Here is a 20794-nt window from a genome sequence, read left to right on the forward strand (position 1 = left end):
GTGACTGATAATACTTTACAAACGCTTCCTTCCCGGAGGCCTTGCTTTTAATGGGGACCGTCTGCAGCGCGAGGGGAGGGCTGTTTTGGCTGCGGGCGCGCAGGGGGAGGCGTTCTCCTCATCGCTTGTCCTCACGTTTAAGGGGGTTGCTACCCAGTTGTCTAGCGTGGTGACTTGAGGGGGGGCAGGACTGCCACAAACAGTGCCAGGCCTGCTGTTACATCCCAGCACACACGATCACCAAATCCGGCCCTCTGTTCCTCTAGCCTCATGGCTCCTGTGGGCTCGGCGGGCACTGGGCCAGCTGAGAATCCAGGACAAAGCAAACTCAGAAAGCCTGGCGCCTGTCAGAGCCCTTTGTGCTGTAGCGATAGAGGTGGACGTGTGTGGGTATGCGTGTGCACGAGCGTACCTGCGTGTGCGTGTTTGTGTGTGTACGTACACACACACGCGCGTATGTATTTTCTTTGAATCGTTAGAACTAAATTAGAACTCTGTGCCCAAGTGCCCCGGAGCCAGCTGCGGGAACACGGGCGCAGGGCCCACGGCCCTCTCCCCCCGGCCCAGGCCCACCTGGGAAACCCCAGGGCTCCGCAGAGCACAGCTGGAAGGGTCACCAGGCCCCTGAGCCTGTGGGGCAGACACAGCCAGCCTTGTCCAGCCTCTGAGTGAGGCATCCTGGGGTGCAGGGCACAGGAGGCCCTCGGGGCCCCGTCGGTGACCCCAGGCCGGCCCATCTCCCGCTGGTCGGCTTCCTGGGGCCGGCCCTGTGCCTGCCCGGAGCCGGGGGGCAGCAGGACCTGGAGGGCCCGCCTGGGACACCTGCACCCGCTATACCGACTCAGTTCCAGGACTGAGTGGGGGGCGGGGCAAACCCTGCCTGGAGACGCGGGCCCTGCCGGGAACTCGGGGTTCAGACAAGCGACCTGCAGGGTTCTGAATGCCCCCGTTCTAAACTTGGGCAAGTCCCAGCAGGTGGCTTTGTCCAGCACGCCTGTCCTCTAGTGTGGACACCCAAGAGCGGGCCGAGGGGCTCCGCTTGGTCCCGGGGATATGGGTGTCCAGTAGCTGTTGCCGTCGGGGGTGGAGCCCTTGGTGCCCGCACGCACGCACTGGGGTGCCCTTCGAGGGCTGACTGCCGGGCAGGGGTGGAGGACGGCACCCCACGACCCCTGCCCCCTCGCACTCGTACATCCCACGCACGAGGGCCCTGCACGCACCCTCGTCGGGGGATGGTCTGTATACCGGGAGGTGGATGCACGCCCAGGATGACTTCAGCCGGTGACAGTGTGAGGACAGAGCGTGCAGCCTGGGGTGACTGGGTGAGAGGGTGGGGGGAGGCCCCTCGAGCAGGTGACAGCACACTCCCTCCAGGGACAGAACAGGTCCCCACCCTCCCACAGCCACAGTCCGGGCCCTGCCCGCCTGCCTTCCTGCCCGGAGACCCGGGACCTCACGAGCAGCCTCTCCTCCTGCGGGTGCTCAAATGTGCCAGCACCATACCAGCATCTGCTTCTTCCAGTAGAGTTCTGGCCAAGCACCATCTGTTTTCACTTCCTTCCCCTCTACCATTAGCACGAGGAAGTGGCGTTACATCTGTTTGCAAGGACGGGGCGTCCACGGCAGGTCAGATGTGGCTGGAGGGTGGCTAGACTCGCCAGCTGAGTGACTGCCGCCCACGGACCAAGTCAAATTCCCACCTTAGGACACTTACTGAGAGCCTGAGACAGTCCACGGATGCGAAAAACCTACCAGGCTTTCCCCGTGGGGATTCAGGTGGCCAGATCTCTGTCCCAGGCATCCGTGCCAAGCAAATTACGTCCCACTTGAAGGATTGTTGAGCTTCCAAGGAACCCACTGAAGTAGCTCAAGTTAAGGGAGGACTTAGGAAAAGCGATTCCTAAATCCCAGGAGATTCCAGGCCAGGACGCAAGGCAAGGCTAGGTCCTGGTGGGCTGCGCCAGGAGAGCGGGCGATGGGGCCTCCCCCCTCTTTCCCCGCAGCTCGGCTGCGCTCCCTGTTCCCCGGGAAGCTGGCGGCAGGCACGTGGCTTCAGCCTGCCCCGCCCCGGATCTGCTAATGGCAGGGTAACGGGCCACACGGCAGGGGCTGAGCCTGGAGGTGGGGAATCAGACCACTGGGCTCAGCGGCCACCGGGGGCCGTGGAAGGACAGTTCCAGCTGGTGACGGGGCAAGTCTGACGGCAGCGTGGGTGAGGAGCGCGTGGAGGACCCTTTCGAGGGCGGCGGTGGCGGGCGCGGCACGTGGCTCCCAAGGCGGCCACATACGTGCGCGCAAACGCCAAAGCCCTGGGCGCCGGCCTCGCGGACCTTGTAGTCTAGTGGGTTTAGCAGAGCAGAGTCCCGTGTGGCCTAACTTTAGAGCCGTAGGGCCGTGAACTTCGGCCGTCGTCCCTGCCCCTTCACTCCACCAGCTGCCTCTTTGAGGAGAACCCTCATTCTTGGCTGGACGTTCGACCTTGAATCTGACCTCCCGTGTTGGGTGTCATCCCTGCCCAGTAAGGAGGGCTTGCTCGTCACGTGGCTCGGGGGGTCAAGGAGGAGACCCGCTCTGCAGATGTGCTCACCGAGGCCAGCAGAGCCTGCCCCCCCCCCCCCAAGGCTGCTTGTCCTGCCCGAAGCAGCCGGTGGCCTGGAAGGCGTCCTCACCCACAGCATCACTTCAGCCGAGCTGCAGATGAGCCCCGCTTCTGCCTCCGAGACCCCCGCCCCGAGACCGACAGAGCGCCTTGTGCCCCGGCCCTGCCCCCAGCCTGCCACCCCGCCGCTGGCATCCCCGTTACTGGGATCCTCGGGAGGGACGGCTGGTTTGTGTTACATGCCTGCTCCCTCCTGTCCCCTGCCTATCTGTCCTGGTTTTAAATAGCTTATCTCAGCAGCTGGACGACCACATGGGCTTATATGGCCTGGGGTGCGTGTTCCCTCAGCCCTGTCCCCGGCACCTGCCAAAATAGCAGCCAGCAGCCCCCCCCCCCGCCCCCCCGCCCCCCAGGGTGTCTCCTGCTGCACATTCCTGCACCGCGGGGCGGGCTTGGCTCCCGGGCCCACCGCGTGTCTGCTTAAAGCCCTCTCCATCCCCTGCCCTCGTCCAGAGCCTGCGAGGCCGCGCAGACACCGCAGGACCGGTCTTCGGCAGCTCCTGCTCTGGGTAAGGCTCGGGCAGACTCTGGAGAGCGGAGGGGTGTCCTGTGGCCCGGCCCTGCTGTCCTGAGTCCCCGGGTCCTCTCCGAGAGGGCGTCAGAGCTGGGGGAGGCCCCGTCCCCTCGGCTGCTTCCGAGGAGGTGCTGCAGGGACAGGACCCTGAGACCAGTTTAACTGGCCCTCAGTGAGAGGACGGAGGCTTGGGTTTGGGTCTGGGATCTGTCACCGAAGGGTGGTTCTGCTGCAAAGTCTTGGGTGAGCGGCTTTCCTTCCCGGGCCTCAGCTTCCTCATCGGTAGGACCGATAGATAATTGCCAGGCCTCTGAATACATGATACCCCAGCCCACGGGGACCCCCCCTCCGGGCAGAGGGCCCCTGAGCCTTGCCAGGGAAGGGGTCCCTCTCGATCCCCAGACGGCAGAGTGAGGCCTTGTTCGCGTCAGTCAGAACAGTCCTTGTGGCCGAATTCTCTTTTCCCGGAATTCAGACGCTGTCCTGAGGCAGCAGGGACCCCTGGAGGCCCCTCCGGCAGACACGGGGTTCATCCGACCTCCCAGACCCAGGCGTGCACCCCTCCCCAGGCAGGGCACGGGCTGAGCAATGGGGAGAGACCCCCTTGGGAGACCCCTTCACGGGGGGTGAACCCAGCTCACCGGCTTAGAGGGTTAACCCTGAGTCCAGCTGGCCCCCAGCCCAGGGTCCCTGCGAGTGTGACCCTTGCCCCATCCACCTCCATACAGCCCCCGGGAGAGCGCTGGCTCCAAGCTCCAGAGGGAGAAGCATTCCCTCTCCTCTTGGGCAGGCTGAAGACAGCCTGGGAAAGGACTGCCTGGAGCGCGGGGGATTTCAAAGCACATTCCTGTCCCAGTGCAGCTGGGAAGCACCTGACCTCCTGAATTCCTCCTCTGACCCGGGTCTTACAGGGCAAGGCCTCCCTCCTTCTCTTGGGGCAGAAGAGGAATCTGAGAGGATCAAGTTGCCCACTGCCCCTGGCCTAGCGCTGCCGGTGGGCTAACAGCTGCAGGCTTAGGAAGACTCCAGCTGAATGCCGGGGACAAGGGCTGAGGGATGGGACCCCCATTCCTCTGTTTTATAGACAGGTTAACTGAGGTCCAGAGAGGTTAAGTGACTTAACTAAGGTCACACAGCAAAAACTGGGTTTTAAACCCAGCTCTTTTGACCGCATGGCCAGCATTCTCTCTGTCTTCTATCGTTTTTGCTTTACTCCCCAAGAAATGTGACCCCACTCTCTTGGCTGTGAGGGAGACCGGCTAGAAATCAGTCTGCGGTGGCAGGTGGGGGCCCGGGCGTGGGCATCCTGGTACCTCGCCTGCCGGGTTCTCGACTGCCTCCAAGCTGGAGCCCCGCCCGGGCACATCACCTTCCTGTCACCAGTCCCCTGAACAATTGTCTTGGCTGTGTCCTCTCTGCTGAAAGCCCTCCCCTCCCCATGGTCGGCAGGCTATTTTTAGGAGCTGGACAGCGCTCAGAGGAGCAGGGGGCGGTCTCCGGGGCGGTGCCCGATGGCTCTGAGCCGCTGGGAGGGCGGGCAGGAGAGGAGAGAGACCCCAAGGCCCAGTCTGGCCACGCACCTTCCCTGGGAAACCTCCCCCGCGCCGAGGTGACAGACTCCACCCGGGCTTCAGGGAGGGGCTCCCCAGTTCTCGGGCCACTGGTTCTGGCTACGTCCCTGGGACGCCACGCAGTGCTCCGTCTGCCAGACCCCCACCCACTCTGGGCTGGGGGCTCTTCCCCTGCTACTCTCCCGCAAGGCCCCATTTGAAGACCCTCTGGGCTGTGCCTTCCCAGGACGCCCTACACATCCGACGTCTCTTCTTCTCACCCACTTCACCCTCACCCGGGGGAGCCGGCTTCTGTGCAAAGCTCCCTGTGCCTGGCCGCGCTCACTGCCCCACCGACTCCAGCGAGGGGCGCTGGCTCGCGCTGACCCGGCAGGACGGGACCCGCTGAGGCAGGTTCAAAAGAGCAGCCAGTCCGAGGCCGCGGCGGTGCCGGGTCTGAGGCCTCCGCCAGAGGGGCCGCGGGGCCGAGGCGCCCTCGGAGCTTCTCGGCCTCAGAGGGGCTGCCTTGCGGCGGACATCACGCCACCCGCCAGAGCTGTGGCTCGCTGCGCGTCGCAGATGGGTGCCTGGGGTGGGCGTCGGCCGGGACAGTGGGGTGTGCGGGGACAGGCGACGTGGGCGTGAGCACCGCTCTCCGTGCCACTGTCACCGCAGGCTGAGTCGGAAGTCGGCGGCTGCAGCGCCGGGTGCCGGTAGGGCAGGGTCAGGAGCAGCCTCTCGTCACCCCTTGGGAGAAGAGGGAACTGAGGGGCAGGGAGGTCAACGACCTTTCCAAGGTCACGGGCAAACGTGAGGTGGAGCCAGCGCTCAAAGGCAGATCAGCCTCCCAGTCCCGCGCGGGCAGTCTCCACCCCTCCCTCGGCTTCTCCCCGCCATTGCAGGGAAGTGACAGTGAAAGGCTTTCCTCGGAGCCCGCCGGGTCCTCGCAGACCTCTGGGCCGGGCAGCCGGGCTGCGGGCTGCGCTTTGCGAAGACTTGCCCCGGTGCTGGGCTGACAGGAGAGTCTTGATTTTCCGTTCCTGGTGCGGTGGGGGGAGAGTCTAAAAACGAGAGCTTCCCCAGAGAAACTCCACGGCGTTGGACTTCTTACTGAGCCGGTGTAGATACACACGCTGCTGTGAGAAGTGACGCAGACCCACCCACAGCGCCCAGTGTCCCCGCGGTGACACTTGCACAACTGGGTCCGAATCACAGGCGGGACGTGGAAGCTCCATCCGTGATCTTCCTCGGGTTCCCCGCTCTGCTTCGACTTTGAATGTGTGTGAGCGTGTGTGTGAAATTCTCTTCCGTTTTAGCCTGTGCGGGCCCGAGCGTCCGCCACCAGAGACGCCGAGCGGTTCTAGAACCACCAGAGGCCCTCGTGTGCCTCTTCCCGCCACGCCCACCTCCCTCCCAGCCTCCCCACGACCCCGAAACCCCCAATCTGTTCTCCACGTCTACAGCTTGGCCGTTTCGAGAATGTCACAGAGATGGAGCCGCACGCCTCGGCTTCTCCTCCCCCAGGGACAGTAATTCCCTGGAGGTTCGTCCGGGGTGTCAGCTGCACCCCCGCTTTGCTCCTTTCTGCTGCCTGGTCACCGTCCACGCCGTGCCGTGCCCCTCCCGGGGGAGACTGCGTGGACGGGGCAGTGCTTCTCCCCTGGGCGCTGGGCGAGGCTGGGGAGGCTGGGGAAGCTGGGAGCTGGGGTTCAGACAGTCACCACGTGGTGCAGGGGCTGCCGTGCCCCCGACAGAGGAGGCAGCGGGCTCTGCTGCCGTCACGGGCGGGTAAGGGGCGGGTGGTCGGCGTCTCGGGTGGGCTGCGGGCCCAGCGTTTCTCGCGGAGCCGGGAGGCCGGGCCTCCGCCCGTGCTGACTGTTCCTCTCTCCGGAGGGAAGCGGAGACCATGTCGGACGCGGAGGACGTGGCGGACAGGTCCGAGGGGTGAGTACCGGGGTCCCGCTGGGGGGCCGTCCCCTCCGTGCGCCTGGCCTGGGAGAAGCCGGCGTGTGGGCAGGGGCCCGGGGAGAGCTGCACCCCTTCGTTTCCTGCCCGGTGCCTCTGGGCTGCCCCGCGGGGTTGGCTGTCAAGACCCCATTCCCAGGCCGGGGGGCTCCTGCCGGGAGCTGGGCCTCCCGAGAACGGACCAGAGAGGTTCCGTGAGGTCCCGAGGCCCCAGAGCGGCCGTGCCCCAGGAGCCCACCTAAGAGCCCTTGTCACCCGTGCCCGGGAAGCCTCTGTTCCTCGCCGCCCTGTCCCCCGCCCTGTCCCGAGCGCCGGGGAGGGGGCGCGCGCTGGCGGCCCAGCAAACAGTCACGTGCTGCGGGGAGGGGGTGCACGGGGTTGACACGAACGCCCGCACGGCTTGGAGCCCGCGGACCTCCCTCCTGGGCGCGCACGGAGCGTGGGGGCCTGGGGCCGCTGCGTGGAGGCCTGGGGGCGCTGCGTGGACTTGGACCCCGGCTGGAGGGGGTGGACAGAGCGCAGGGGACCAGCAGCTGAGCCGGGTTTCCCGGGGTGGCCAGACCAGGCCGCGCGGGTGGCAGAGCAGGCGGACGCCAGCACCCAGCGCGGGGGGCAAAAACGGGGGTCATCTTCAGGAGAGGCCGGGGTGCGGTGTGCGGATGTGGGGGGGTGTACACGCGTGCGCGGTGTGCTCTGTTCTCCTGACGGCATCCCCCCTCGCACCGCAGGGAGCAGGAAGGTAAGCGCATGCCCCACGCTCACCGGGCAGGACAGCCTGCTTTGCGACGGACGGGCTCTGCTCTCCTCCCTGTGGCCGCGCCTCACCCGTGGCACGGGGAGCGTGGAAGGTACGGGGGACGCGTGGGGCGGGGGCGGGGTGCCGTGGAGGGAGCCCACTGCCCGCCCCTCACCCTCAGCTGAGCAAAAGGACCCTCCGCCAATCCCAGCTCCTAACTGGGGTCACACCGACCCTGGTGCTCAGGTCTTGGGGCAAAAGCTTTAAACCTGTGTCTCTGTCGCCCACCAGGTGGTTCACACGGAATCACTGCTTTTTTTCCAATTCATTATTTTTGCGTTTTTCCTCTAATTTTGTTTTTACCATGTTAAGTTTTAAATGCATATAAAAGTGGCAAAAATAGAATAATGCACCCCCCCCATGCACCCATCACTCAGCCCAACAACCATCCAGTTACAGCCCATCTTCTCTCACTTACTCTGTCTCTGGCCAGTATTTTAGAGCAGACAAGTGATCCCCAAACATCATAGCGCCCCACGCTTACACAGTTCAGTATGGAGCTCTGAAAGATAAGCACTCGTTAAAAAACATCACCAGGGCTTCCCTGGTGGCGAAGAAGAGTCCGCCTGCCGATGCAGGGGACGCGGGTTCGAGCCCCGGTCCGGGAGGATCCCACGTGCCGCGGAGCGGCTGGGCCCGTGAGCCGTGGCCGCTGCGCCTGCGCGTCCAGAGCCTGTGCTCCGCAACGGGAGAGGCTGCAACAGTGAGAGGCCCGCGCACCGCAAAAACAAACAAACAGAAAAACCCCAAACATAACCATAATACCATGATCACACCTAAAAACGTTCAGTTTAATGCTTTTTCAAATGAGATTATGAAGGTGTTCAGGTATCTGAGACACGTCACGTAGACAAGAAGACATCGTTACCTGGCGAAGGCCCGCTCCGACCCTCGGATCTTTGCCCTTCCTGCCTGTTGATCATGACCATTATTATGGTCCTCTCCTCAGCGTCGGGGCCCCTTCTCCCTGCCAGCGCCTAACCTGCCCTTCCTCCTGAGCGCCTGACACATGCCAGTGGTCAAGAGGCCTCTCTCTGCCCCCATAGGACCCCCGATCGGCCCAGCAGGGCCCTTGGGCCCCTCAGGCTCTGCCCCCGGTGGGTCCTGCCCCTTAGAGGCTCAGCAGATCCCCAAAAGCATCACGTCAGCACATCGCGCATGGACATCCAGAGGAGGGTCTCTGGGAGAGAACCAGGGGGCTTGGGAGCTGACCCTGCCCCCGAGTCTTCTGGGGAAGGCTGGGGCCTCTTGCAATTGAGGCTGTTCCAGGGGTACCTGACAAGGAGGAGAACCCGGGGGGGGCCTCGGGAGTCAGTTCTCAAGGAGCACCGCTCACATCAGAGGCTATTTGAATATTTTTTGAATCAAAAATCTAGCTCCACCTTCAGCTGTCTTTCCTGCAGAGACTCTCCATACGGTGGGTTCTCCTTTGCTTTGGAGGATTTGCCGGCTCCTGACAACAGGGTTTGGGGGGTGAGGTTTGAGCCGTAGACTCTGGATTTGGTACCAGTCTGCCTGCTACCCACAGTAGGATTTGGCTGTGAATTAACTAAGTAATTCTCCCCTGCGATGGGGGTCTGAGTCCCTGGAGCGTCCGCCTTGCTTGCAGCGAACGGACCACACCTGGCTCCCTGGTAGCTAAGTCCCCGGCTGCCAGCGACCAAGAGAGCGAGGTCTGGAAGAGTGTCACTAAGCCTACAGGGTGGACAATCCCAGGGCCTCTGCTTCCTTCAGGAGATAATAGTTCTACAGGCAGTCGGCCTTCCTAGAGTGGGAGTGCGGGGCCGTGCTTCCCTGCGTGGGGCAGCTTCCTTCCAAGTCTGCCCTGTGCCCAGCTCTCCTGGAAGCTGGAGATGTCTCGTGGGTCCCTGAGAGGCTCCTTCGGGGTCGGGATGTGGAGGCGTCTGACAAGGGTGCGTTGTTCCCACTCTGGGGCCTCTGTCCCCGCGAGAGGGAGAGGGGGGCCCTGGGGTCAGGAAGCAGGAAGTGGCCAGATACCCTGAGTGCGCCCCACGGCCCGGGCACAGCCGAGCATCACCGAGAAGGGAGTGCACTTATTTCCCCTTTGCTGACCCCTGAGGCTCAGGGAAGCCCCTCGAGCGGGTCCAGGAGTTGGTGGGTCAGGGCCTGGGCTCCACGGCCCACACCCGCGCCACCAGGCGCCGTCCACTCCTGCCCGCCCTCCTGCTCCCAGGCTAACCTGTCTCGCCTCTCCCCTCGCGGCTGCTGCTCCCCGAGCTCAGAAGAGGAAGGGGACAGCGGTGCAGCTTTGTCCGTCCCTGTGCTCCCACCCTGTCGTCCCAAGTTGCCCCCATGAGGAGGGGCCTGCACTGGGGTGGGGACCCTTGTGGAGCGGCCGGGGCCACGCCCCTTTCCGTGCTTCCCGAGAGGGACCCAGGCTGGCCAGTCCCCCACCCGCTCCAAGTCCGGGATCCAGAGGGGACCGATGTCGGCCCCGCCGCGCACACACTGCTCTGTGCTGGCCCCTCCCTCCTAGAGGACAGCCCTCGGGCATGGCGGCGGGGTGGGAGGGGCCTGGGGACAGAGTCACCGGGAGAGCAGCTGGGGGAGCCGAAAGGACGGGATGTCAGCCTGCAAGTGTGCACGGCTGCAGGTGGACGGGGTGGGGTGGGGGGCACAGACTCGGACTGAATTTTAGCGGGAACTTTCTGGTAGTGACGTCTGAGGGTGCGGGGGCAGCTGGGGCGTTCCCCTTGGGGGTGTTGGGCGCCCACTGGGTGAGGTGGGAACTGAAACATCAGACGGGGTGGGAGAGGTGTTAACAAGATGGCCTGAAGGCGGACCCCACACCTGGCCATGTCCTTGCTAGCCAGCCCTCCCCTCTCACCCCTTCTGGAAGGATCTTCTTTGAGGTAAGGGTCCTGCAGAGATCAAAGAAGAAGACTCTCCAGGCCTCAGAGAGGACTCAGACCTAAAAGGAGAGTGGAAGCAGGGGGTGTGGAGGCCGGGTGTGGAGGCCGGGGGTGGAGGCCGGGGGTGAGGACATTTCCGTGCTGGCCTCACCCCGCCACCTCCAGGCTTTCCAGCCCCCCTGCCAGGAGTCCCCCACAGGTAGTGCCTCAGTCAGGGTCATCATCAGCACCCCGAGCAGGTGGATCCCTGTGCCTGGCGCCGTGCTGTCGAATGTGTCTGTCTACTCGGAGTGTCTGACTGGGGCGGGGTCTACACCCTGCCAAGCAAGTAGATGAAAACAGAAATCCCCCTGACTCTTTGGACCGTACATAAGTCCACATGTAGGGCAGCTCCTCCACCCACACGCAGTCCTGCTTTGGTCTCTTTCAAATACAGATGGAGGGTCTCCAGGGTCTGAGCCCGGGACAGGCGCTCCCCTGACCCCTGTGGTGCCGCCTCGGGGATGGGGTGGGGAAGGGGGGCTGAGTTGACAGAAAGCCCGGCAGACAGCCCCCACCCCTTCCCTGGTGCCGCCCAGCACCCGCCTGGCCTTCCCAGAGGCCTCCAGGTGCAGAGCCGGTCTCCAGTCCCCTGAGAAGGAGCTGATAGTAAATGTTCTAGGCTCTGTGGCCACCTGGTCCCTGTGGAAGCCGCTCAACTCTGTTGTTGCGTGGAGGCAGCTTGGGCCGCGCTCCAATAAAACTTTATTGAGAAACAGTGTGGGGGCCACAGATGGGGCCACAGCTTGCGGACTTCTGGTTTCAACCAAGAACAAAGCAGCCCCCGTCTTGTCACGTCAGTCACCCCCAGATTCATCTGGAACCTGGATGTCGCTGGCCCCTCCCCACACCTCCGCCCTGGGCTCTGCCTGCCAGCACGAGCGTGTTCACTGTGTCTGGTTCACTTCTCCAGAACAGGAGGAGGAAGTGGAAGAAGAGGCTGGAGACGGGACCGACGCAGAGGAGACCAACGCCGAAGGTGAGGCTCCGCCCAGGCTGAGGGTGCGAGGGGCTCTGTCCTGGAGTTCGGGCTGGCGAGAGCCCCGGAGCCGCTCCTACAGCAGCAAGAAATCTGCCTGGACCGAGCTTTGCAGCCTGGGCGGCCACTTGTCCTGTCGGGGCTCAGCCCTCGGTCGCCCTGTCGGTGAACGCTGGCCATGTGCCCCTCTGGTGCCCGGTGGTCTTGGGCCCAGGGCAGGTGCGGACAGACAGCTCCGGACCCCAGACCCCCACGGGGCACACTTGGCTGAGGACCTGTTGCAGGGAGGCTCTTGGCAGGGGTTTGAGCTCGGAACCAGGACCTTTACTGATTTCTCACGCTCTGTTTAGAAGGTGGAGAAGAGGAAGATAAAGAGGCTGAAGGTGAGGCCAGCTGGGCGTTGGGAGGAGGCGCTGGGGGGCCGGGGAGCCCCTCCAGCAGCTTGGGGGAGACCCCAGGGGGGCGGGGGAGGGGCTTGGGAAGGCCGGACAGAACTCGGTGACCATGCATGTTGGGAGGTCGGGCTCCTCCTTGCAGAGAAGCTGCCTCGGTGGCGCCCCGGGGGAGAGGGGCGAGGTCCAAGGGCCCAGGCAGGGCAGGGCAGCGGTCACAGCCACGTCCATACATGAGGCGCCTGGAGCCCGGCTGAACCACTCGAGGGTGGGGAGTCTGGGGGAGGAGACCCCAGGCATGGATGGCCGTGGGGTGGGTCACTGCTGCGGTCACTGTTGTCCGGCAGCCTCTTCCCCAAGGGTCCAGATGGCCCCAGTCACGCCTCTGGGGGGGCGCAGCCAGTGGGTCTTGGGGTTGCGCCCCATCAGCTTCCTGGTTCTGGGCCCCCAGGAGGTCTGGGGGCAACCGAGGAGGCAGAGGCTCGGGAGGGGACTCTGGGGCCAGGACCCCCAGGGACCATGCCCTGGACCCCTCCTCACCGTGAGGCCAGCACTTCTGACTGAGAGGGCTGTGTGTGCGTGCGTCTCCCGAGGCTCCCCCAGGGAGCAGTCCCGAGAGGGAGTGTGGGGTCTGCAACCCTGCGGCTTAGTTCTTTGGGTGCTCCTGCAACCCGGGGCTGGGAGGGACTCCCAGGTGGATGGGGAAACGGAGGCCCACAGGTGCCCGGCTCATCAGGGGCAGAGTGGGACCAGATCCAGGCCTCCTGACCCCGTGGCCGTGTGCTTCCCTTCTCTCCAGATGGCCCAGTGGAGGAGTTCAAGCCCAGGCCCAAGTGAGTGGTGAGGCCCTGGGAGCGGAGGGCCCATGAGGGAGGACAACTGGGACAGGAACGCGGTGCACGGTGGCACAGAGGGCATAGACCACCATGTATGGTTTTACAGGTTGTGCACTGCACAAGGGTGTCTGCCGTCTGCTGCCAGGGTGTGTGGGGTCGGGGGCAGGGGGGATGGGGGCTGAAATCCACCCACACTCCATCACCAATTCCGGGCCCTGCCCCCATCAGCATTGTGTCCATCTAGAGGAAAGTGATGAACTAGCTGTGGCCCTGGGTGGACACCTTGTCCGACCCCACAGGAGAGCTAGGACTCCATCCTCAGTGGCTGAGGTGGGACGGGGGGAAGAGGAAAGAAACTTAGGGGGAGGCAAGCAGTGAAAGTGTGTCAGCCTCGGCGTGTGGCTTCAGAGCGTCACAGAGGGCCACACAGGGCAAGCTGTTGCCACACGCGTGACGCTGCCTGGGAGCTCTGGGTGCTGGGTGGGTGGGGGTTTCGGGAGCGCCAAGGCCGCCTCACGCAGCCGGCTCCCCGCGGGGCCTTCCGGCTGCAGTGGATGGTCTGAAACTAGCCCACCCGGCAGTCCAGCCCCTTCCCCGTCCCCCCGCTGGTGTGAGCGCTGCAGCGTCTCGGTTCAGCCCCACACAGATGAGGCAGACGGGATACCAAGGTGCAGTGCCCGGGGCCTGGAGTCCCGTGCGCGAGTGTGGGAGGGGGTGGGGACCAGCGCGGCCTCCTGGGCTCCTGGGGAGGTCCCGTGGGTCAGCCAAGCTGTCACCGGTGCAGCCTCGCTACTTCCTGGCTGGTGGTTTTGAGCTATGTCTCAGAGTCTCGGCTTCCTTGAGTGAGATGAGTGGTTCCTACTCTGTGGGTAAACGTGAGGGCACACGCAGGCACCGTGGGACCCTGGGGCTGAGCGGCCCGGGGACTCCTGTGTGCCCGCCACGCTGGTGCCACGGTGCTGGTGGCTGCGCGGCGGCGGCCGCGTTTCTGCAGGGGGCAGAGGACCTTGCCCGCCCAAGCACCGCGGCCCCTTGGTCCAGGGAGGGCTTGGTGCTCACGTCTTCTTCTGCCCAGCAGGCTGTTCATGTCCAACCTCGTGCCGCCCAAGATCCCCGACGGAGAGAGAGTGGACTTCGACGTGAGTGGGGGCTTGGGGAGGGCAGGCCCCCCGGGAGAGACCTCAGGACCTCCTGGCGGAGGGGAGGTCATGGGCGGGGGCACCCGGTGCCCGACAGTGTCCTGGGTCCGGCCCCAGCTACCCTCCTGGACCCAGGCCCCTCCCCTCTGGCATGGGGGCGGTGGGCAGCCTCTGAGCCCCGCCCTCCCCCCAGGACATCCACCGGAAGCGCATGGAGAAGGACCTGAACGAGCTGCAGACGCTGATTGAGGCGCATTTCGAGAACCGCAAGAAGGAGGAGGAGGAGCTGGTCTCCCTCAAAGACAGGATCGTGGGTGTCCGGCGCCTCCCCCGGGGGCTGGGGTCCAGTGAGAGCCCCTGAGGCCCCAGCACCCTCCCCCCACCAGGGCTGGAGCTGAGTCATCATCTCTGCCCCCCACCTCACCTCCACCGGGCAACCCCCCGCCCCCACCTCCCCCCCACCGGGCACCTCCCCCGCCCCCACCTCCCTCCCACCGGGCACCCCCCCGCCCCCACCTCCCTCCGACCAGGCAGCCCCGCCGCCCCCACCTCACCCCCACCGGGCAGCCACCCCGCCCCCACCTCCCTCCCACCGGGCAGCGCCCCCGCCCCCACCTCACCCCCACCTGGCAGTCCCCCCGCCCCCACCTCCCTCCCACCGGGCAGCGCCCCCGCCCCCACCTTCCCCCCACCGGGCACCCCCCCGCCCCCCACCACCGGAGGGAAGCTGCGGTGACCTCCGGAATCGCAAACCATCCTGCGGACAGGAGGTTATCTGGATTCCCTGCTCTCTACCTCCCGTGCTGGCCGACCGCAGGACTTGGCCTCTGTGTGCAGCACAGGGCAGCGGCCAGCGGGGGGACACTCGGGGGACACGGAGAAGCCCACCCGCCACTTTTCAGGTGTGGGGTCGGTCCCACAGCGGGCGCTCCCTCCGCAGGAGAAGCGGCGCGCGGAACGGGCGGAGCAGCAGCGGGTCCGGGCGGAGCGAGAGAAGGAGCGGCAGGCCCGCCTGGCCGTGAGTGCCCCCTCCCGCCGGGCCCTCCGTCCCGTGCTGCCGCCGGGGCCCCCCCGCCTCAGTGATGCCGCCCCCCACCCCCGCGCCCCCGGGCATCAGGCTCCTGGCCGGGGCGTGGCGGGCCTCGCTGTCAGGAGCTGGCACCCCGTTCGCTCAGTCCCAAGCCCCCGGCCGGCAAACTGCAGCACCAGGCCCCACGCCCCCCGGAGTGCCCTCGATCCTCGGGGCCGCCAGCGCCAGGCCAGGATCAGGGAGTCCGGGCGGCGCCTGACCCCCCCCCTCCCTGCCGGAAAGCAGGAGGAGCGGGCCCGCCGGGAGGAGGAGGAGAACCGGAGGAAGGCCGAGGATGAGGCCCGGAAGAAGAAGGCTCTGTCTAACATGATGCACTTTGGAGGCTACATCCAGAAGGTGGGGGGCCTCCGGCGGCCTGTGTCGTGAGGGGCGGCTGCGCGCGGGTCCCGGGAAGCGGTGGCCTGCCGCCGGTGCGCCACACCCGCGGCTGCCTCGCGCCCGGCTGGCGTTCCCTGGGAGGGGCCGCTGGACGGGCGCCGTGGGCAGAGCCCAGGACGCCACTGCCCCTCCCAGCCCGGGCCCCGGGCCCCTCGCACATCCGCCGAGCGTGGCCTCGTGCGGCCCTGCAGTCGCAGGCTGCTCGTCTGTGGAATGGGGTTAACGCCCACGCGGCCTGCTTTGAGAGGCTCGGGCGAGCTACCCTGGCATGCGGCTAAGTGCCGCCTGGACGCGGGCTGGCTCAGTGCTGGGCGCCCAACCCCCCACGCCCTAGTGCTGTGGTGCCCGTGCGCGCCAGATTCGCCACTCCCTGGGGCGGAGAGACGGGAAACTGAACTGCTCTGTGCAGCGGACCCCTCAGAACATTTTCTTAGATTTCCAAGTCCCCAGCTCAGGACTGGGCCAGCCTCCGGGCCCCTGCGCCCCACGGCGACCCTCGAGCAGGGCTCTGCTGTCAAACACCCGCACCCCAGCCCAGACGCACGTCTCCGTGCGGTAACTTAGGTGGCCCGCGGCGGCTGCGCGCTCTCCTTCCGCGTCTCTGCCTGTGTCCCTGCGCCGCCCTCTCCCTGTCTCTGTCCCCGTTTGCATCTTTCTCCCCGGGTCTCCCTCTCGCCGTCCTGGCTCTGCAGGCCCAGCTGGGTGCCAGTCCTCCAACCCTCCTCCTCCTCGCAGTCTGGGGGGCCCCAGAGGGGAAGGCGTCGGGCTGGGGGGAGATGTGGGGAGGTAGGGGTCCAGGGAGCCCCCACCTGTCAGTTTCCTGGGGAGCCCAGGCAGTTGCTGGCCTGGGGGCTGCAAGCCCGAGCCTGTGGCCCCGCTGGGCTTGGGGGTGCGGGGACAGGAGGGGGGTGCACTAACCCATTCCCCTGCGTGGCACCCCCTGCAGACGGAGCGTAAAAGTGGTAAGAGGCAGACGGAGCGCGAGAAGAAGAAGAAGATTCTGGCCGAGAGGAGGCAGGAGCTGGCCATCGAGCACCTGGACGAGGACCAGCTGAGGTGGCGGCCGCGCGCCGGGGCTGCGCCCGCGAGGGAGGGGCGTCGGGCCCGAGGGCCGGGGCACCGGCTCGCCGAGCCGCCAGGGGGTGCTGCCGCCCCACTTACGCCGGCGGCGGCTTCGGCGGGACCGCGGCGGGCTGCACGGGGCGGCACAGCCCCGCTCCCCTTCCCCAGCGGCGCCCCCGCGCTTCGGGGCTTCGTCCTGGCGGCGCCGGCGCCCCGTCCTCAGCCCCGGGCACTGCAGTCAGCGGGGTGCGGGGCCTTGGCAGGCCCGGAGGGGGGGGCAGTGGTCAGGAGCAGGAGGGAGGCAGCTGGGGGCCCTTCCTTACGGCCCCCGCCCACGGCCTGTGCAGGGAGAAGGCCAAGGAGCTGTGGCAGAGCATCTACGACCTGGAAGCGGAGAAGTTCGACCTGCAGGAGAAGTTCAAGCAGCAGAAATACGAGGTGAGCCGCGGGCCCCGTCCGCAGCCCCTCCCCGTCCTGCTCACCTGCCTGCCCGCTGCCTCGTCGGACGCGCTCAGCGCCCGCCGCTGGGCTGCCTGGGGCTTCTGGAGTCTGAGGCTGCGCTGGGGCTGAGCAGACACTTCCTGGGGTTCCAGCCCTGGGGTCTCCCCACTTCTGGCCTCGAGGCAGCAGCTCAGCGCACGGAGCACGCGCGGCGACGGGGCGGCCAGGATGCACGGGCCAGGCCTCCCGGGGGCGGTGGTGGCGGGGACCTCAGCAGGGACGCAGCCGCTCCCTTCTCACCGTGACGGCCCGGGGCCCTAGCGCGGGGTCCTGGGAGTCGTAGCGGGGTCCCGGCGGCACAGACGCCAGGCAAGAGGGCGGCTCAGCCCACTGCTCCTGCCCACCCCGTCCCCAGGCCAGCCGGGCCCTGAGCCGAGCGGGTGCCGGCGGGGTCACCCTCTCTTTCCTCCTTTTCTTGCAGATCAACGTTCTCCGCAACAGGATCAATGACAACCAGAAAGTGTGAGCGTGCCAGCTCCATGCCCCCCGTGCCCCCGGCCCCCTCCTTCCTGTCTCCCGGCCTCCCACCCCTTCCCCCTTTTCTGTAGGGTCAGAGAGCCCCCCCCACGGCCCGAGGCTGCTGCCCTGTTGAGCCTCTGGAGGCAGCTCCAGGTGGCCCCCCGCCCTCTCAGCCCTCAGCAGCCCCCTCAGCCTTCAGCAGCCCCCTAAGGCCTCAGCAGCCCCCTCAGCCCTCAGCAGCGCCCCTCAGCCCTCAGCAGCCCCCCTCAGCCCTCAGCAGCTCCCCTCAGCCCTCAGCAGCTCCCCTCAGCCTTCAGCAGCCCCCTCAGCCCTCAGCAGCCCCTCTCCCTCAGGCCTCCGCAGCCCCCTCAGCCCTCAGCAGCTCTCCTCAGCCCTCAGCAGCCCCCCTCAGCCCTCAGCAGCCCCCTCAGCCCTCAGAAGATGCCCTCAGCCCCTCTCAGCCCTCGGCAGCCCCCTCAGCCCTCGGCAGCCCCTCTCACTCAGCCCTCGGCAGCCCCTCTCAGCCCTCGGCAGCCCCCCTCAGCCCTCGGCAGCCCCTCTCAGCCCTCGGCAGCCCCTCTCACTCAGCCCTCGGCAGCCCCCCACGCCACCCACCTACCCTACCCTCCATGGAGGGCTGCCCCGCGTCCTGTCTGACTGGGCCCTGCTTCTCCTGAAGCTCCAAGACCCGTGGGAAAGCCAAAGTCACCGGGCGCTGGAAGTAGAGCCGCAGCCTCCTCGCTGAGTCCCCGCCCCGCGCCCCCGGGCTCCCGGGCTCCTCCGGCACCGGAAGCCCACTCCCGCCGCAGACCAGGAGCTCGCGCAGCTGGACGCCGCCCCCGTGCCCGACCACGCCCCCCCTGCCCGACCACGCCCCCACGCCCCCGCTAGCCAGTAATAAAGGCCACCACGCACCCACGGCGTCCTGTCCCTTCTCTTTAGAGGGAGAGAAACCGAGGCGCACCCCGGCCTCCCAGGGACTCGGCGCTGACAGCAGCCCTTAGGGACACAGGCCCCTGGACCAGGGCTTTCGCGCGCTCCCAGTGGGGAGAGGGCGCGGCCCGGGGATGCCCACGCTTTCCGCAGCCGGGGCCGCAGGGCAGGGAGGCTGTGATGGGAGCCCCCGGCGGCACCTCACGGCCCCCAGGCTTCACGAGTGAGTCCCTCCCGGGAGCAGTGCGGCCTCCGTGCACAGCTGCTGTCTTCCTCTCTGGGCCAGAGCGTGCGAGAAGCGGGTGGAGGAAGGAGGCCAGTTTCATCAGGCGGCTTCTCACGCCTGAGGGGCCTGGGCCCGTCTGCGTGCCTCGGTTCCCCCCACCATCCGGAGGTCCTCTTGGGCTTGAACTGCAAGCCGGGGTCGCAGGGTCCCTGAGCGGAAGAGGACGGGGCCCTGGGCCAGGCGGCAGAGGACGCGGAGGCGCGTGGGAGGGGCCGCCCTGCTCTCTGGAGTCCGCTGAACGCAGCCGTCCCTGCGTCCGGGGTCCTCCGCTCAGTTCTCACTCCTCCACCGCAAGGGGTGCTGTGACCACTTCGGGGTGGGGGCCCCCCTCCCTCTTCCAGGCAGAGTGAGCTCGTTTCTCCCTGCTCCGCACACCCTGGCCTGTAACCGTCACGGTCACGCCAGCTCTTACTCACGGAGGGCACGTTTCCCGGGCTCTGGGCATCGCCCTTCCGTGCTCGAGAGACGCGCGGGCCTCTTTGTCCTGTGCTGTGCGCCGAGCCCCGCGGTAGATGCTGAGATGAAGAGGCTACGGTGCCAGGGCACCTGGGAGGCGTGGGGCCTGGGGTCTTGGCCTCGTTCCTTGTTCATTCGCTGATTCATTCAGTAAATGGCTCCTGACCCCCAAACGTATGCCAGCTGCTGTGCCGGGCAGGGGCGCTGGGATTCGACAGGGCCGCCCGGCCCTCGGGAGCTGCAGCCCGGGCGGGGAGAGACAGCAGCCAAAGGCTGCAGCTCCGCGCGATAGCAGGGGCGCACGGGGGCTCAGGCAGTGCCGACCGGGGCCCCGGGCCTTGCCCTGGCAGGGAGGAGGGCTTCCTGGAGGAACTGGTGTCCTCCCCAGGCCCCAGAGGGTGAGGAGGAGAAAGTCGGGCAGGGGGGCGGGCAGGGAGGGAAAAGGGGCAGCACAGACACAGGCCCTGGTAGCAGGGGCCGGCCTGCCGCGTTCATGGAGCCCGAGGGCTAGTGGTGGGACCGGGAGGGCCCCCTGCACGGGCCCGAAAGGGCAGGGAGGCAGGTGGCTGGCCCTCGGGCCCACGGGGCCTCTCACCACTGCCCCCGGGAGACCCACCGGAGCTCCTGGGCACAGCCCCCCTCACGCTCCCCCGTCGACGGCTGCGTCAGTGTCCCAGCCCCTCCTCCGTAATGGTCCCCTCTCCTGCCACCAGAGAGAGGGGCATCGAGCCCAGAAGTGGACACCAGAATTTGCCAACCACCACCAAGTCCCCACGGGCTCTGCTTCCTGTGCCCCAGCATCCCCTTGGAGCAGCAGGACGGCATGATGGTGAGGTCTCGGTCCCGAGCGCTGCACCTCCCCTCCCGACAGGGCCCTCATGGCCGTCTCTCTGCTCCAGTGGACGTGGTCTTGCTTTGAAAACCCCGTGCAGAGGCGGACGCAGAGGGCAGCCTCGCTGCCTCACCCCGAACCTCCCTGAGGCCAGGCCCCGCTTCTGTCTTCTCCTGAGGTCCCCTGGTGTCCAGGAGAGGCCCTCGGGGGCCCCGGCGGCATCCCCATGCGGAGCTGGCCGTGCTCTGACTGTGGCGGGTGGTCCCGTCCCCACGCTGGCGTCGTGAAACGAGCCCTACCCTCGACCCGAGGGCCGCCTCTGGCTGGAGGCCAGCCGGCCCCTGTGGGCCCTTCCGCAAGCACCGTCCATAAGCGAGGGGTCTGGGCAGGTGGGCTCACCAAGGAGAGCGTGAGTGAGGGCCAGAGCCTGGGGCAGAGGGGCCCCTTCCAAGTCCAAGGCAAGGGCGTGCGCTCTCCCCATTCTCTCCTGGGAAGCGGGGGGACCACGACGTGTGTCCCGAAAGCCTTTGATGGACTCAGGATGTGGAGGTGCCCGGGGGGGGCACACCCGCCTCCCCCTCAGCTCTTCCTTTAGTCCATCACTCTGTGCTGTCCATGCAGCAGGGGCAGATCCAGTCACTAAAGGTGAGGGGTGGCCAGGAGCCGGCCTGGGTGTCCTGACCGGCCGCCCACCAGACACCCTGACCCCGGCTGTGCCCAGCGTCCCCTGTACCCCAGGCGCCCCAATCCTTCCGGGCCCCACCTTGCCCTGCTTTGGCCACACCCCTTGCCTCGGGGATCTGTCGGCCCCCCGTGTACCCGCGTGCTCAGGGCAAACGACCTCCGGGCTCCGAGGCTCTGGGTCAGAGACGGAGACCCTTCCCGTCCCTCAGGTTCTCTCCCTGCACAGGTGCGCGTCCCAGGCAGAGCTGGTTCATGTTAGGCCCACTTGCAAGGTGGAAAAGCTAAGAGAGAACGGGTTCTCCTGGGGACTGCTTGCCTTGAAGCCCAGCGCTTCCAGCTGGAGACCACGTCGAAGTGCAGCCCTGCACTTC

General features: G+C 66.8%; 1 protein-coding gene across 6 annotated transcripts; it reads left to right on the plus strand.

Annotated features, from left to right (window-relative positions):
• The first annotated feature begins 2136 nt into the window (after positions 1–2136).
• Positions 2137–18146, plus strand: TNNT2 (troponin T2, cardiac type). 6 transcript variants are annotated; one of them, XM_067027185.1, is made up of 14 exons: positions 3113–3168; positions 6187–6266; positions 6622–6679; positions 11310–11375; positions 11726–11758; positions 12567–12600; positions 13682–13742; positions 13936–14052; positions 14683–14760; positions 15058–15168; positions 16157–16266; positions 16620–16710; positions 17195–17235; positions 17912–18146. In XM_067027185.1, the coding sequence occupies exons 7-14, from the start codon at positions 13689–13691 to the stop codon at positions 17955–17957; spliced, it is 648 nt and encodes a 215-aa protein (XP_066883286.1). In that variant the 5' UTR covers positions 3113–3168; positions 6187–6266; positions 6622–6679; positions 11310–11375; positions 11726–11758; positions 12567–12600; positions 13682–13688; the 3' UTR covers positions 17958–18146. The 6 variants fall into 6 exon arrangements, with proteins under 6 accessions (XP_058915467.2, XP_066883283.1, XP_066883288.1 ...); XM_067027199.1 differs by having other exon boundaries at positions 11729–11758; XM_059059484.2 differs by lacking the exon at positions 6187–6266 and having other exon boundaries at positions 2137–3168.
• Positions 18147–20794: the final 2648 nt, after the last annotated feature.

This window comes from Kogia breviceps, chromosome 1, assembly GCF_026419965.1.
Source record: "Kogia breviceps isolate mKogBre1 chromosome 1, mKogBre1 haplotype 1, whole genome shotgun sequence".
Classification (NCBI taxonomy): domain Eukaryota; kingdom Metazoa; phylum Chordata; class Mammalia; order Artiodactyla; family Physeteridae; genus Kogia; species Kogia breviceps.

Excerpts from the sequence above, each read along its gene's own strand:
- TNNT2 (XM_059059484.2), top strand. The coding sequence starts at position 13,689 with ATGTCCAACCTCGTGCCGCCCAAGATCCCCGACGGAGAGAGAGTGGAC. Across the intron at positions 16,267-16,619 it reads CTGGACGAGGACCAGCTGAG|GGAGAAGGCCAAGGAGCTGT; the intron begins GTGGCGGCCGCG and ends CGGCCTGTGCAG. Across the intron at positions 16,711-17,194 it reads TCAAGCAGCAGAAATACGAG|ATCAACGTTCTCCGCAACAG; the intron begins GTGAGCCGCGGG and ends CTTTTCTTGCAG.